This window comes from Dipteris shenzhenensis, chromosome 8, assembly GCF_047967505.1.
Source record: "Dipteris shenzhenensis isolate YYH24624 ecotype China chromosome 8, Dip_SZ_1.0, whole genome shotgun sequence".
Classification (NCBI taxonomy): domain Eukaryota; kingdom Viridiplantae; phylum Streptophyta; class Polypodiopsida; order Gleicheniales; family Dipteridaceae; genus Dipteris; species Dipteris shenzhenensis.
In genome coordinates, this window is record NC_141603.1 from 51,343,614 (window position 1) to 51,359,767 (window position 16,154).

At 46.6% G+C, this 16,154-nt stretch overlaps 1 protein-coding gene across 3 annotated transcripts in view; it reads left to right on the forward strand.

Annotated features, from left to right (window-relative positions):
- LOC147899642 (alpha/beta-Hydrolases superfamily protein) overlaps positions 1–15,826 on the forward strand; it is a 107,961-nt gene extending 92,135 nt beyond the window's left edge. For 2 of the 3 annotated variants that reach the window (XM_087378264.1, XM_087378266.1), the window contains exon 13: positions 15,257–15,599. In XM_087378264.1, coding sequence (XP_087234390.1) covers positions 15,257–15,340 — 84 coding nt within the window. In that variant the 3' untranslated portion in view covers positions 15,341–15,599. The other variant, XM_087378265.1, reaches the window with a different exon arrangement.
- Positions 15,827–16,154: the final 328 nt, after the last annotated feature.

The following is a 16,154-nucleotide window of genomic DNA, read 5'->3' on the forward strand; positions in this document are numbered from 1 at the left end:
TTGGATTGCATGTGCTTGCTGTCCTCAATTTTGATCTGCTTTCATTTTCTTGCTGTCATTCCCATATTGCCCCATTTCCCACTGTGAAGTTTGTAAGAGCGGAAAGAACACACAACTTTGGAGAAAGCTGAAATGAATTGCAGACACTTCTAACTACAAAGGAAGAGAGGGATTTGTAGAAAACTATAAGCCCTAGGCCTTAGACTAAGATAAAGTCCTAGAGTGACACTTGCCATAGTGCCACATGTACGTTGAAAAAAATGATTATTACACCAACCTATGGGGGACCCTAGATTCCTTGATTGAATTGGATTTAAGTTTTAGATTTGGGCTCCACAAATTGTAGAAAACGCTATACATGGGTTACACATATCATAAGCTAGTGTAGACTTGATATTACAACCCATGAGGGTATTATCCAATCCATGGGGGCAATAGCCCAATAATTCTCCCCATATTGGAAATTGGTCATAGGATTTTGACTGGATTCTTAGAAATTGCATCATGCATCATCAGTTGTTGTTTGAGGAAACAATCTATCTTGTCTACCAACAAGGTGCCTTTACAGGCAAAATTTCTCCTTTGGTAAAGCCTTGGTAGAACAATAGATCATCTAGACCTGTTGATTTCCACCTTTGCATGGATGAAGTGGTATCCGATATCAATGTGCTCAATCTTGGGTTGATCCACAGGAGTCTTGGCCAAAACAATGCATGATTGATTGTCACAGCCAATAGTGTGCTATGCCAAGGTCACCAAGTAACCTTAGCCGATTGCTTCACATACTCCCACATATATTGCATGTACTTAACCTCAGGGGAAGAAAAAGCAACATTGTTTTGTTTGTTGCTCACCTATGCAATACTTTTAGAGCTGGTGTCGCTTCTACTTTCCAATTATTGTCACAAAACCCTTGCAGTTATAGTCTTTTGGACCACCCATTAAAAAATCCTGAAATGTGTAGTACCTTTGATTTACTTGAGGATTCTTTTCCCCATGTGCCAATGGTTGGTCTTAGATTGTGCCATATATTGATTGATAAAAGTCACTGCATTTGAAATGTTAGGCCTAGTGGTCATAAGATAAATCAACCTGCCCGCTAATTGCCTATAAAAAGTGGCATCCACATCTGCCTCATCAAGTAGAAATTGATTTGTTGCCTTGCATGTGGAATTTTCTGGCAAGCCTTTAGCATACTTTGTCTGATTGAAAAAGCTATCATAAGTCTGTTGCAATGGTTTGGTGCCCACAAAAGAATGCAGCTATCCAAAATCTGTTATCTCAAAATTCTTTGCCCCTTTTTCAAATTTCCTTGATGCCCTACTTAGCTTCCAATTTAGTGATAGGGAGTTTGAAAAGCTTATGACAGGGTAGATTGGGATTTCCTGGAGGGCACCTTCATCGTTTTGGATTGTCAAATGTATGGATTAGAGGGTCTCCTCTCTATATAAATCAGCCAGCTAGGTGCTTAGCAGAGGAATAATGGGAGAGAGATTTCAGATTTCTAGACCAATCCATCAAGGATGCCCTCTTGCCCCGTTTCTTTTTCTATTTGTGGCTAAAGCTATGAGCATTTTTCGTAAATCACAGGTTGATATTTTTTGGGCTGAAGCTTCCCTGAGACATAATGAGGAACTCTTAGACTATGAGTTGGTGGATGACACTGTTGTTTTTTTGGATGCCACTCCTGAGACACTCATTTCTTTCAAGGCAGCCTTGGATTTGTTTTGTACTGCAGTTGGTGCACACATTAATTGAAAAAATACAATGGCTTTTGGATCAATGACGAGCATAGTTACTACCAAACATGTTTGATTGGGTTACCAAACATTTGGAAATGTTTGAAAATGAGGCGTTTGGAAACTTCAATCAAACTTTGCTTTCAAGGCACAAGATTAATAATGTTGGGCATGACTGCTTTGACCTATGCGAAAGTTTCACTAAAAGAGTCCTTGTACCAGTTTTCAGTGTATCCTCCTATGCAAATCTTCAATGCATTTTCACATCTGGCTTCATGCTCCTTAATCTCTTCTTCAATGTCAGCTTTATTTTCCTTTGTCTCAACTTCCACACTTACTTCCTTCTTGATTGTTTGTACTTTAGTGTGAATGAAATCTTTAACTGTGGAGACTAGTTGAGGAGTGGGTAGGGAAGCCTTACATGCCTTCACAACTTCATCTATGATTGCTTGCTTGCCAGGCCCTTCGAAAACCTGGAGTTTAGCTATTACAGCTGCCAATTGCATTTTTAAGTCACGAAGTTCCTACTATAAATAAAAGATCTGCTCATGGTGACAAATGATAGGCCGATTTAAACCTCCTTTATAATATGTATGTGCATATGGGGAAGGCGTCTTAGCTGCAATTGTGGAGTACTGTATTCGATTAGTTGGAGTCGTCACTTGTGTAGAGAGGGGGGGGGGGATTTGGATTTCGAGGAGAGGCTAGGCCACTCCATGCTGGCTATATCAGCAAGACCCCAAGCTAACGAACCCCCAAGCTGGGCAAGGGGTCTCAGCCCTGTTCAAGGTTAATTAGTTGCTACTGGAGTTGCTGTGTCAAACTACTAGGTGGAGTGCTAAGAGGCTAGGCGGTGGCTGAGAGGTTAGGCGGGGGTTGAGAGGTAGGCGGTTGTACTACAGACAAAAGGAGTTACGGGATCAACGATGGGGGATTAGCCGACGAGGAGGAGAAGACAGGAGGGTAGACGGGATCAACGATGATCAACGATGGGAGGGCAAACGGGTAGTGATGAGAGGAAAAAAGGGCAATGATGAGAGGGCAGATAGTCAACGACAACGGGAGGGTAGGGTTAGCGTCAGCAACGATCAGCATCAATGAGACACTTTGGAATTCCCGCGGGAAGAGCAAAGTCACTCTAATATTTTGGCTTTATATTCATGGTGGGATTGCAGTTAACCTGTGGAGATCCAGTTCTGGGGAAAACTCTACATGTCCTCCTTGCCACTCTGCGGTGGAATCAGTTTAGCATTGCTTATGGAATTGCAGACATGCGAGGATTATCTGGAAAGGGATTGCTAGATCTTCAGTACATTTTCCAACCACTTTTTTCTTCATGACTTGGGTTCAGTTGCTTGCCTTTCCCTTTTAGGTCCTTGGGTATGTTATGAGAGGCAGGACTCTTCTTCGGCTTTCTAGATTCGGCGATACTTAGTTGAGTCAAGCTCTTTGGATAATATTCCGGCCTCACCCTTCAGAGCGGTGCATGCTTTTGTGGATTCCTCTTGGTAGATTTTGGTGAGCATTTCAGGGTGGCGTATCTGGAGAGCCAAATGCAGAGAGGCCTTGGACCATTCCTAGGTCCACCCCTCTCATACTTTGGCCAGTATTTGGACAGCTACTATACATACGTTGATGGCCACTTGGATGAGCATGTAGGGGTCCTCCCAAGTTGACTCTGCTAGGAGTATTACTTTCCAGAGGGAATGGAGAGGCTCCCTCTTTTTCTCGTAGTCCTCTACAAGGTTGAGATGGCATTTTCAGCCTCAACTGTGGATTTTTTCTACCTCTTTTTGAGGAGCTTTTTGGAGCCATCGTGAGGCTTTATTTCATGCACTACATGTTGTATCTCCGCATTGAGCTTGCTCTCATGGGTTTTCGTCATACTTAATAGAAGTCTTTGAAGTGCTGCTGAACCAGCTTCAGATTCTGGTCACCTTTCTACAATCCCATAGGTAATAGTCAATGTCTTCAATAACATTGGGATGCCTAGGTCAGTGGGGTAGAATGTTCTTGAATTTTGACTCTTTAACTCAGTAGTTGCAATACTGTTTCTAGAGACCATCCATAAGAAGATACTGATATTTGAAGACTAACTTTTGCTTCAAACAATCTCTTTGTGATTCTCCCATCTAGATTGCATGATTCCATGGCAAACTACTTTGGGGAAGGCAAAGTGTATTACAGAAGCCATACAATTTCTCAACTAAAACGACATCATGAGTCCAAGGCCATCCTTGCCAAGACCATGATCCCTTCCTTGCTTGGTTGCAATTGTGAGGCCTTTAGCTAGCATGTCCCAAATTGGAGACATGATGTGTGTAAAGACTAGCCAATTAGTTTTATCATGGACGTTCGAGTCAAATTTAACTTTGTCATAAAGCAAATCCCTAAATCTGACTTGTCCCCTTGCTGTGCCCTCCTTTGCTCGGAAGGATGGTATTCTCTAGGAAAGTGTTGTGGGAGGAGCTCTTCTTTGAATTGGAGCGAGGGCCTTAAGCACTCCAAATTGGGTTTCCTTTTAAATTTATTTACTTTTTTTTTTTCAAGAAAATTACTTCATTAAGTATGAATGAAAACTGTGAGAGCAAGCTCAAGTGCGGGAGTACATCATGCAATGCATGAGGAGAAAAACAGCTCAAAATGAGCTAATAAAAACCAAGGCGGAGGCTGAAAATGCCACCTCAACTCTAAGGGAGACTTAGAGAAGAAAGGAGATCCTCTCCAAACTCTGAAAAAAGTAACTCTCCTGGCAGTAACTACTTTGGAGGATCCCTGCATGCTCACCCATGTTGCCATTAGAGTGTGTACTGTGTTAGACCAAATATCGGCCATAACTTGAGAAGGGTGAACCTGAATACCCTCCATCGCCTCTGTACAGTTGGCTCTCCAACTATGCCAAGCTGCAATGGTAGCCAGAATCTCCCAGGATGTGTCTACTGAAAGCAGCTCTGAAAGGAGTGAAGGGAACATCCTAGAGGGAACAAGACTCCACTGAGTGTCGCCATACAATGGGATCTGGATCATGTCCTTCGAAAAACAGGGCAAGTAAGAGATAGCCAAGCCACTGAACCCCAGGTCATATAGAAAGGTGCTGTATGAAATATACTAAAAATCCTAGCAACACCTTTCCAGATCGTCCTCGTCTGTCTGCACTCCCAAAGGAAATGCTGTACTATTTCAACTGCAATATGACAACGAGGACAAGTAGGGTCAGCCCCGAACATGGATCTGCAGAGATTCACTGTAATCCCTCGATGAATAGAAAGTGAGTGGTCTTTCTATTCCTGGGGGATTTCCAGAGCCTACACCAAATGTTTTTCTGCATAACTGTGGAAATCTGAAAACTATCCCAATGAGGCGCTCTGGAGGCCTCTAACCTCTACTGCTGAGCTGAAATCTCATGGCATTTCTACCTGTATAGCGAAAGAAGGGGAAGCTCTTCTCTCGGTGCCCCTCATCAATCCATTCCCACTCCCCTGGGTCCCACTGCAAGAACCTAATAGGGGAACCAACATATAACTAGCGCAAGGAGAAGAGGATCAGGGTCAAGATACCACTGTGAGTCCTTGCCCCACTCCACAAAACCTGCAATCCTGACAAGTTGAAAGCGAACCTCCAAAATAATATCATCAGAAGATTTAGTAAGTCTGCCTCCCGACTGAACATAAAAAACTAGGGTATCCTCATGTGCATCCTGCGGGGCAATAATCTGTAAGGGAATGCCCGTCCCTGAGAACGCACCCCACCAAGTGGACTGTGTGATCGGCATGTCATCTGTGTCAATCCACTTTGGCGGAATGGCTGCCTCTATCTGATGTATCCTGACTGCACTCCCTCTGAGGTGCCCAACTGCTAAAAGTCTCTAATCCTCTGGAAGTCTCCTAAAGGCCTACCAAGCGCCTACCGTAGAAGCAGGTCCCCTCTCCCATCTAGACCACTGCATATAATGTGACACTCCAAGTGGCTTGCCATGGTCATCCAAAATCGAGCCATGCCACATGACTGGCTGCTTGTGAATTTCTTCACGAGAGGTGGGTGGAACTCTGCGAAGAGTGTTTATGAAGCTGCCCCAAGCTTTCAGAATAGCAGCCAATCATTTTGGGATACTTTATTCAGAAATTGTAGGTTGGGTCATTAGCCCATCCCTTTTTATCATAGGGCTCGAGCAAGACCAATCTATACTTGGGCCAGAACTTTCCAAGCTCACCCCCCTTCCTTCAAAGCTACTTGAGTGCAAAAGCCATTGAGTGAAGCTTAATATTTTAATCTCCCAAGACTCCCTTGGATTTTGGATGCAGTCCTGTTTTTTGACAGAGCATACTTCCCTTCTTTTGGTCTTAGAATGGAGTGAATGATATCTTACCTTGAATTACTTATATTCAAGTATCTTCATAAAAGATGTTTTAGAATATCATGTAGGGTATGAAAGATTTATTCAAACTTTTGTTTGTAAATTTTACAATTTCTGCTTTGTAATTGACTTTCCCTAATAGGGAAAAGGTCAACTTGGCCAATGATGAAGGTCTTGCTAGTTCATCTTGTAGCTTCATATTACTATTATGTTTAATAGAAACATTATTTCATTTTTTAATTTTTTTTCCAAGAAAGAGACTTCTATCAAGTAAGAGAAAAAACTCGCGAGAGCAAGCTCAAAGCAGAATACATCATGAAATCAATCATGAGGTTAAATAAACCCCCTCAAAGTGAGGTGGAAAACAACCAAGCCCGAGGCTGAAAGTGCCACCTCAACCGTGTAGGAGTCTCAAAGAAGAAAGGAGAATCCTTCCATTCCCTGAAGAAAGAAGCCCTCCTAGCTGATGCTACACGGGAGTCTCCCTGCATACTCGTCCATACGGCCATCAAGGTAGGTATGGTGTCTATCCAGATACTAGACAATGTGTGTGAGGGATGAACCTGAGTTCCCTCCAATGCCTTTGTGCATCTGGCTCTCCAGATATGCCAGGCTGCTATGCTCGCTAGAATCTCCCAAGAGGTATCCACAGAGGCATGTACAGCTGCAAAAGGAAGGTGTGGTATTACATCCAAAGATCAGGATTCAACCTGATGATGTCGAATTGAAATGGCCCGAGAGGAGTCAAGTCTCTCATAGAATACCTGAGGCCCTGTAAGAGAAAGCCAAGCCATTGAGCCCCATGTCATAAAGAATGGGGAGTGCACAAAGTGACTGAAAATCTTGGCTACCCCCATCCAAATCATCCTCGCTTGTCTGCAATCCCATAAGCAATGCTGAATAGTCTCCAAAGGAGAGAGGCAATGAGGGCAAGTAGTTGGCTCCAAACCTAGATCTCCAAAGGTTCACTGCAATCCCACCATGGATAGAAAGCCAAAAGAAAAGAGTGATCTTTCCATTCCTGTGGGATTTCCAGAGTCTCTTCCAGAAGCACCTCTGCAAACCCGTAGTGATATTAAATGTCTCCCAATGAGGAACTCTAGAAGGTCTCTAACCTCTTCTACTGAGCTAGAATCTCCTGGCATTACTGACCGTGTAACGAAAGAAGGGGATGCTCTTTTCTGGATGCCGTGCGTCAATCCACTCCCACTCTCCAGGGTCCCATTGCAAATACCTAATGGGAACTCCCCTGTGGAGCCAAAGCCTCCAAGATCCAGTGGAGAGAAGCCGGGGGTCTGGGTTGAGAAACCACTCTAAATCTGATCCTTGCAGCAAAAGACCTACAACCCTGATAGGCTGAAAAGCAGACTCAAGCAAGATGTCCTCTATGGACTTGAGCAATCTGCCACCGTCATGCACACTAAAAACCAAAGCATCCTCATGTGCATCTCGAAAGGTCAAAGCCTGAAGAGGAACACTGCCTCTTGTAAAAGTACCTGCCCAAGTGGAGCAAGTGAGTGGCATATCATACACTAAAAACCAAAGCATCCTCATGTGCATCTCGAAAGGCCAAAGCCTGAAGAGGAACACTGCCTCTTGTAAAAGTACCTGCCCAAGTGGAGCAAGTGAGTGGCATATCATCTGTGTCTACCCAATCCGTTGGAAGCGCTGCCTCAATCTGCAAGATCCTCCCTGCACTCCCTCTGAGATGTCTTGTCAACTTAGATTTGGTCTCCTCTGGAAGCCTTCGGAAAGCTTTCCATGACCCCAATGATGAGGCGGATCCCCTCTCCCACCTGGACCACTGCATGTAGAGTGAGGCACCAAGTGGTCTGCCATGATCATTCAATATACTGTCATTCCACATGATTGGTTGCCTATCAATCTCTTCACGAGAGGAAGGGGGAATCCTCCGAAGAGTGCTCCTGAAACTGGCCCATGCTTTCAGTATGGCAACCATGAGAGGGGACGAAGGTGATCTGAGGTGTACTGTGGTGAAAATCCACCTAATACTACTCATCCAGTCTCCTCCTGAAGGCCTTTCACAGCTCCTGCCCTGGCACGTCTGTATGCTGCTAATAAAAAAGGCCTTCCACGGCTCCTACCCTGGCATAAGTCCCCACACCACCATCTTGCAGAGTAAAGCTCTGCACTGTAAGTCTGGATCAATAATATTGAGATCCCCTTCCTGTGTAGGGAGGATGAGGGTCTCTCAAGCTACCTTGGCTAACATATTTGCTATGCCATCAAGCCCACTCCAAAGAAAATTTCTGATCGGTCTCCTGAGCTGAGTGATGCAATCCCTAAAATGGCACCAGCAAGAACAAATAAACCAGTAGCTAAGAGGACCTGGTTGACCACCACAACTCTAGAGTCGAGATCCAAAAACTTGGCTGAGCTCCAAAAAGGGGGCTCCTCCTGATGCTCTCCAACACGGGAGCAAACTGCTGCGTGGAAGAAATATCCAAGCCGACCTGGCAGCCCAAATACCTGACTGGCACACCCCTCTAAACCCAAGTGAATCCTATGTCAAGCCCCCAAACTGGAGTGTCCTCATCACTGATCCAAAAGCCATTGGATTTATGCCAATTTATCTGCGCCCCCACCGCCAAGCAAAATAAATCCAATTGTGTCCTGAAAGAAGTGAGCGTCTGTGGTGTGGCATCCAAGTAAACTGCTGTGTCATCAGCCAACTCACTGTCAAGTAGCTCCTCTTCCCTTCTGATGGGAAGTCTGAGCCAAAAGATGTTAGCTTGAAATCTAACATAGATACTCATAGCTTTAGCCACGAACAAAAAAAAAAAAGGAGCAAGGGGGCATCCCTGACGGACTGATCTGGAAATCTGAAATCTCTCACCCCTTACCCCACCAATAAGTACCTGGCTGTGGGCTGATCTATACAAAGAGGAAATACCTTTGATCCAAGAATCAGTAAAGCCAAAACATAGAAGGGTGCCTTCCAAAAAACCACAATCTACTCAGTCATAAGCTTTCTCAAAATCCAAGAGTAGAATGGCTAGATTCTGGCCGCTCTCTGCATGGCCCACTCTAAAGCTTTCCAAAAAGAGAAAATGTTATAAAAAATGCTTCTGCCATGCATAAATCTCGTCTGAGTGTCCTGAATAAAAGCTGGGAGAAGGGGCTGCAATCGGATGCTGATTGCTTTGGCCAGAATCTTGTAACATGTCCCTAGAAGTGTGATAGGCCTCCACTGGGACACTAAATTTCTGCAACCTCGTTTCAGGATAAGGTGGATGAGATCCTCTGTGAGTGACCCGGGCATCTCGCCAGACTCCCAAATGCCCTGCAGGGCTGAAGTAATGTAGTCTCCAATCATATCCCAAAATGCAATGAAAAAAGAAGGGGTGAGGCCATCCGAACCTGGGCACTTGCCCTTGTGAAGGCCTTAAAGTGGAGTCCTGAACTCTGTGTTGGTGAAAGGTGCATCAAGTAAAACATGCATATCTGGTTTCACCAACAAAGGGATGCTCTACCAAATAACCTGTCTAGCATCCTCTCTATCCCTTGTGTTAGGATCTGCAGTAAGAGGGGCGGCATAAAAATCTGAAGCTATGCGCATGACATCATCCGGATCTGTCTGTAAAACCCCATGTGAGTCAATAAGCTGGGATACACTCTCTCTACTATGTCTAGGGCCAAGAGTAGAGAAAAAGAATTTATTGACTCTGCCACCCATCTAAACCCAGAAGGACTTCTGTGCATGAAAGGCATACTCAGCTCTCTGATCAAGCAATATCTGCTGATGAGGCCTTGCTGCAGCAAGACGCTCTTGAACCCAAGCATCTGAAGGCCGTTTGTGCTCTTCCCTCTGTAAAGCTGCCAATTGCTGGTGAACACCAATCTCACGTCTGAGAATATCTCGTCTCCTGGTATAAGCAACTAAGTGGTAGAAGTCGCTAATACCAGAAAGGGTAGCAGCTATATGTGATGGATATGGCTGGCCACCCTGGACATGAAAAACCCATATCTACAGGGCTACCTCTGTAAGGTCCTCCTCTGTGTACAAGGCATCTGGAATCCTGATGCTGTTAGACCAGCCACTGAAGTGAGGCTCTGAGATAGCCAGCACAACAGGAAAGTGGTTTGAAGTGGAAACCCCAGCAGCAATGCATACCGATCCACCTCTATCTAGTGCCCAATCATCTACATAGAATCTGTCAATGCGTGCATGAATAGGCATCCGCTGCCTCCTGTTCGACCAAGAGAACAGAAAGGATTGTGGCTGAATAAGAAAGGTACATCCACATGGTCAGCACCTAATGCTCTCTCTCTCTCTCCCATAGCCTCCCGTAGCCTGCTCGTAGCCTCCTGTAGCTGCTCCATCGCTGCTCCCATAGCCTCCATCGTTGCTCCCGCTGGACACTACTGTTGCTGCCGTAGTCTATCGCTGCTCCTGCTCCGCCTAGCCTCTGCCTCTCTGCCCACACTGCTACTGCTATCTCTCTCGCTCACTCACGCTCAGCTCCCTCGCTCACTCCCTTGCTCAGCCCCTCGCTCTCGCTCACGCTCAGCCCCTCACTCACGCTCACGCTCAGCCCCTCACTCACGCTCATGCTCCCTTGCTCAGCCCCTTGCTCACGCTCGGTCCCCTCGCTCACGCTTAGCTCCCTCGCTCACGCTCCCTCGGTGCCTCTACGCTCACGCTCTCCCGCTTAGCTCTCCCTCGTAGCTCTCAGCCCCTCGCTCCTCGCTAACCCCTCACTCCCCTCAACCACCCCTCGCTCTGCACTACCCCCCGCTCAGCCCCTCGCTCCTCTTAGCCACTCCTCGCTCCCCGCTACCCCCTCACTCAGCCACCTCCCTCCCTTCTTTTCTTTTCCGCTCATCCACGGCCCCCTCCTTCTCTGCTCCCCTCGCCACGTTTTTTTTTTCTCTCTCTCTCTCTCTTTCTGGGAACTTCCCAAAAAAAAAAAAAGAGAGAAGCCACAACCACCTTTATAAAAAATATATATATATATCATTGCCATCTTAGCCTCTCCTCCTTCTCCACCTTGGCTGCCTCTCCACTTCAGGCTTCCGCCCTACCTCTCCACCACCTCGCACTCGCGACGTGCCTCCCTTTATGGGAGGGGAACTGGTGCTCCCGCTCCCGGTTGAACACTAACACTAAGATTTGCACCCGCACCCCAAGAGAAATGAGGGACAAAGCCAAGAAAGACGAAAATAACAACAAAAAAAAAAAGCAAACGACACAATTGAATTTGGAGGATGTGAACACACGTTACAACCGAAGTGGACTCGGGGTAGCAACAAGGCAAAGGTATGACCCGCCTCAGCTTCTTCAGCCTCTATCTCTACCTCAACCTCAACCTCAACTCCCGCTACAGTGTCAATTTCGTTTTCAGCTCCAACCTCAACTCCCTCTATCTCTGTCTCTACCTCGACTTCAGTCCCCGCTTCAAGCCCAGCTCTAGTTCCAGTCTCAGCTCCATCTACATCTACGATCAGTGACATACTCATGCCCATGGCGCCGGTTGTTGTTTCCTTTCCCTCTTCTCCTGTTACAGCTCTCGCACAGCTTATGACCTCTACTTCGGAGGTGTCGTACACTGTGTCGCATTATGCTTCACTCTCCCCTCTCCCTCTCAGTCAGCCCACCCTCCCACACCGCGTTGGGATTGCCTCATCCATTCCACTGTCATCTCCGTTTCTCACTCAGCCATCGTCCAGTTTCTGGACTCAGTCCCACTCTTTCATGCCACAGTCACGATAGTTTCAGCATGGACATGGGTGGACTGATACACCAGAGGCCCGTGACGACCATTGACATGACTATGTTGTACTTAGGACTTAGGACTTAGTACTGCCATTCTACATTTTTGCATTTTTTGCATTTTGCATTGGTATGGACGCTCGTTTAGTAGCTCCACTACCACAGCTCTCGTTATGTCAGGATTTTCACACCCATCGGTCTTCCGAAGACTTTAATAAAGTTTCTTTCTTTCTTTCTTTCTGCCACAGTAGTGAAAAAGAAAGGCATCCCAAGCTGCTCTCTCCAAATAGTGAAGTCCTCCTTCTCTACCCCCTTTTCTGTGTGACGGTAAGTCAACCATGTTAAAGTCACCTCCAATCACCCATGAATCTGCAATGGGGGCCCAGGAGAGCAAATCCTTCCATATAATGACACATTTCCCTCTAATGTTGAAGGCATACAGGTTAAGGAAACCAACCTTACCCCCGGCAATCAAGAGAATAATCCACTGAGCCCTAGAGGGAATAATGACTCGGTGTCCAACAACTAAGGGGAGAACCGACTGCGAAACTGAAATAGAAGTGCCCCCCCTAGTGCCCAAGACAGGCGACCAAAATGTATGGCCAGAAAGTAACTTGCTTGACTTGGCACAATCTCTAGAATCGAGTTTTTGCTCCTGAATAAATAAGATATCAATGGAACCCCCAGTAACACCTGGATGAAGCTGATCGCGGATCAGCTGTTTGTGGCGGCGATGTGGGATGCCACCTAGGCCCTGCATGTTCCAACTAATAATCCTCATCGACGGGAGGATATAGAGTTGAACACCTTACCCGACCTTGTGGCGGAAACAAACCCCTCAACAGGGAAAGACCACATGCTCGAGGAGCGAAAAATCAACAAGGGAAAGAACCCTGCCACCAGACGAAGAAGCCCTGTCAACAGGAAACCCAATCACTAGCTCACTAAAAGTAGAGGGCACAAACTACTTCTTTGGGAAATCTGAAGCATTTGCCAAAGCTGAAAATGAGTTCCTATGAATCAGGCCAAACACCGGAGTGCGAAGGATCCCTTCTGAGGGAAGAGGATCAATAGTGTAAACCATCCCCTTCCCCCTGTCCAAGGGAGGAAGTGAGGACTGCTCTCGATCCTGTGTGTGTGCCCGGCCGCGGAGACCTCTACTGCCTCGAGGAGAGTGTCTAGCATCGTTGGTTCTAGGGGAGAAGCTGCAACCGAGGAGGAGGTCGAAGCTGAAGCGTCTCGGACTGTGTGAGGTGAGACTGGAGGGACAGCCCGAGGTGAAGCAGAGTCCAGTAGTGTATCATCATAAACTGAAGGAGGAATCTGCACATGAACCGAAACCCACTGGTATGCGTCGGGTGCCCCTGAGATAGAAGCTCATGAGGCACCTGAGATAGAAGGTGGCGGTATCAAAGGAGCACTTTGTGGAGGAGCACTTTGGCGAGTAGGAGCTATACCACCATCCTGAGGAGGACCGCCATGTGGAGGTCGAGGAGCAGGTGCTGGACCTGTATCACCCCCTGTCGAGGCCGAGGAGTAGGTGCTGGACCTATATCACCCCCCTATCGAGGCCGTGGGACGGTAGCTGTACCAGAGGGCTTCTTGGGCCTTTTCTTCCTCATATCCTACACTGGTCCTGCCTACCTGTAATCTCTACTCTCTGGCGAAAAAAGGAACCATCCGGGTGGTAGATCATAACATGGTCCATCGTGAGGTTGGGATCCTTACAGAGGATCCTAACTCTAGGTACCCCATCAGCCTTGGTTTCCTCTGCTGCAGTCAATGGCAACCCAAGGAGGGGTGGGATCTCAGCAATCACGCCGAAATGCTCCCCAATAATAGAAAGAAGTTGATGGTAAACCTGGGGAAGCCCGAAAAATCTGATGAAGAGTGAAAAGATTTCCTTATCTGCATCCATTGGGTCGAAACCAATATCAAAGGCGTCAAAGATCTTCTTGTGTCCCAAGTGTAAAAACTCAGCTTTGAGCACTGTGCTCATAGCCTCTGGAGTGTAAAAAACAACCTGGAAAAAACCTCGTCTCAGAAGACGAACATCTAACAATCGTGGAGTGAGGTCTAGGGGAGAGCCGCAAGCATCCAGTCTCTGGCTCGGGATCTGGAAGGGTGAGATCCGAATATGCGTGCAAGCAATGTGGTAGAGCATTTGATCTCTACGTTCTTCTTGAGCTACTGCAACTTGTCTTTAGAAAAAGTAATAGTTTTCACGGCCAGTGGAGGTGGAGTAGGATAGGTTGACGGAATATCCATCGCCAATCGAGGTGAGGAGGCTGACTTGGACACTTTTGAGGCTCCGTCCGCTCCAAAAAATGCTGCGGGAGAAGGAAGAGGGGGGAGACAGGATGAAGGAAAAAGAATGCGGGGGGTAGGGAACGGGGTAGAGTGTGGGTGAGGCAGGAGCGGGGGGAAGGAGCGGGGGAGCAAGGAAGGGAGAGCGGGCTGAGAGGGGAGGGGGCAGCTGAGTGGGAGAGGATAGAAGGGGGTAGAGGAGAGGGAGGTAGAGGCGGGGGGGTAGAGGCGGGGGTAGGCAGCGGGTAAAGGAGAGGGGTGTAGAGGTGGGGGGAAGGGAGGGGGAGGGTAGAGGCGGGGAGAAGGGTAGAGACGGGGGTGAGGGGAGCGGGGTAGAGGGAGCAGGGGAGCAGGGAAGGGGGAGTGGGCTGAGAGGGGAGGGGGCGGGGGCTGAGAGGGAGAGGAGGGGAAGGGGTAGTGGGCTGAGAGGGGAGGGGTCGGGTTGAGAGGGAGAGGAGGGGGAGGAAGGGAGAGGCTGAGGGAGAGGGAGGGGGAGGGGTTGAGGGCGAGGGAGGGGACTGAGGGAGGGGCTGAAGGAGAGGGGGCAGCAAGGGAGCGGGGAGGAGCAGCCATTATTTCATTTTGATAACATACACACATATTAATGGGTGGCTATTTCCTTTACATCTTTAGTCGCTTTAACGAGGATAAATTTACATGCTTTGTTGATGTTTCGCTTGCTTCTAACTCCTTCATTCACTGATTTTTTTTTCTGACTTTAATGAGGCATCTTACATGACAAATGCTCTAGTGAGGCGGTTTTGGTTAATATATCTATACAAAATTCTGAGATGTCCCCTTGGTTTTTTGAGGTAATGTTCAAGGCAATGATGAAGCTGTTTTATCTCGTTTGCTTTCTTACCAAAACATTTCATAATGTAATTTTCAAGGAAGGGTTGAAGCTTTTTTGTCTTGTTTGTTTTCCTGTAGGTATGTTTTTCACTGTAGGAATTTCAGTAGCATCCCATAATGCACAAATGTTTCCCAAGCTCATTGTCTTGAACATTCTGATTTCTACATAAATATATTCTCAACTCTTTCTACTATGGGATTGAAGACTTTGCCAATTCGCATTATATATGCTTGCTAAATTGGCACATAAGGCTTGTTTTGTGAATACAGGTAGGTCACCATGCCCAAGAGGACTTTCCAGAGGAGGTTGGAGCTGCAATAAGAACTGCCTTAAAAAGGCCACTTCTTGCCTAGCCTAGCTTATGGTATGACTTGCTTGACCAGTAGGCAGACTTCCTTTTCATCTTTTTACTGGTAGATACTAGATAGCATACAAAAGCTTAAATTCCAGGCCCCTCAAAGTCCTTGGCTTCTTTGGGAGTTTCCTTGTAATGAAGCTCATAGATGGAGTGCTGATTTTAATTTATTGATTTGTTTGATATGGTGTAACCTCAGTTCCAGTCATGGCAACACAACTGATTCAACCACTAATTGAGATGCCTCTCAAATCTAACCCAAGTTTTGATGAACAGGACTGAGCATGAGTCACTTGAGCGGTGCTCAATATAACTAGTGAACAGGTAATGTTCTAGAGCTGTAGGAACATACTCAATCGGTGAGTATTCCATCTGGAATGAGTAACCTTAAATTCCTTGGACACAAAGGAAGGCACAATTGATGCTCAGCCCCTGAGCATAATTGGATGCTTCATGTCCCAACGTATGTCCACTGTACAGTATAATGCCTGGTTGTTATGGTTCATGGTACCAATGTATTTGGTCTTTCAATTTTCAGTAGGTGACTTTGATTGATTCAGACCACCTTGCAAATTTGACTGCTATATGGAACATTGGACTCCATGTGGCAGCCCTTGCTCATGATTTGTTTTCCTTTTCTTTTACAGTGGGACCCCGGAGAGTGGGAGTGGATTGACGCAGGGCATCGAGAGAAGAGCATCCCCTTCTTTCGTTACACGGTCAGTAATGCCAGGAGATTTCAGCTCAGTAGTAGAGGTTGGAGACCCTCCAGAGTTCCTCATTGGGAGACTTTTGGTATTACTGCGGATCAG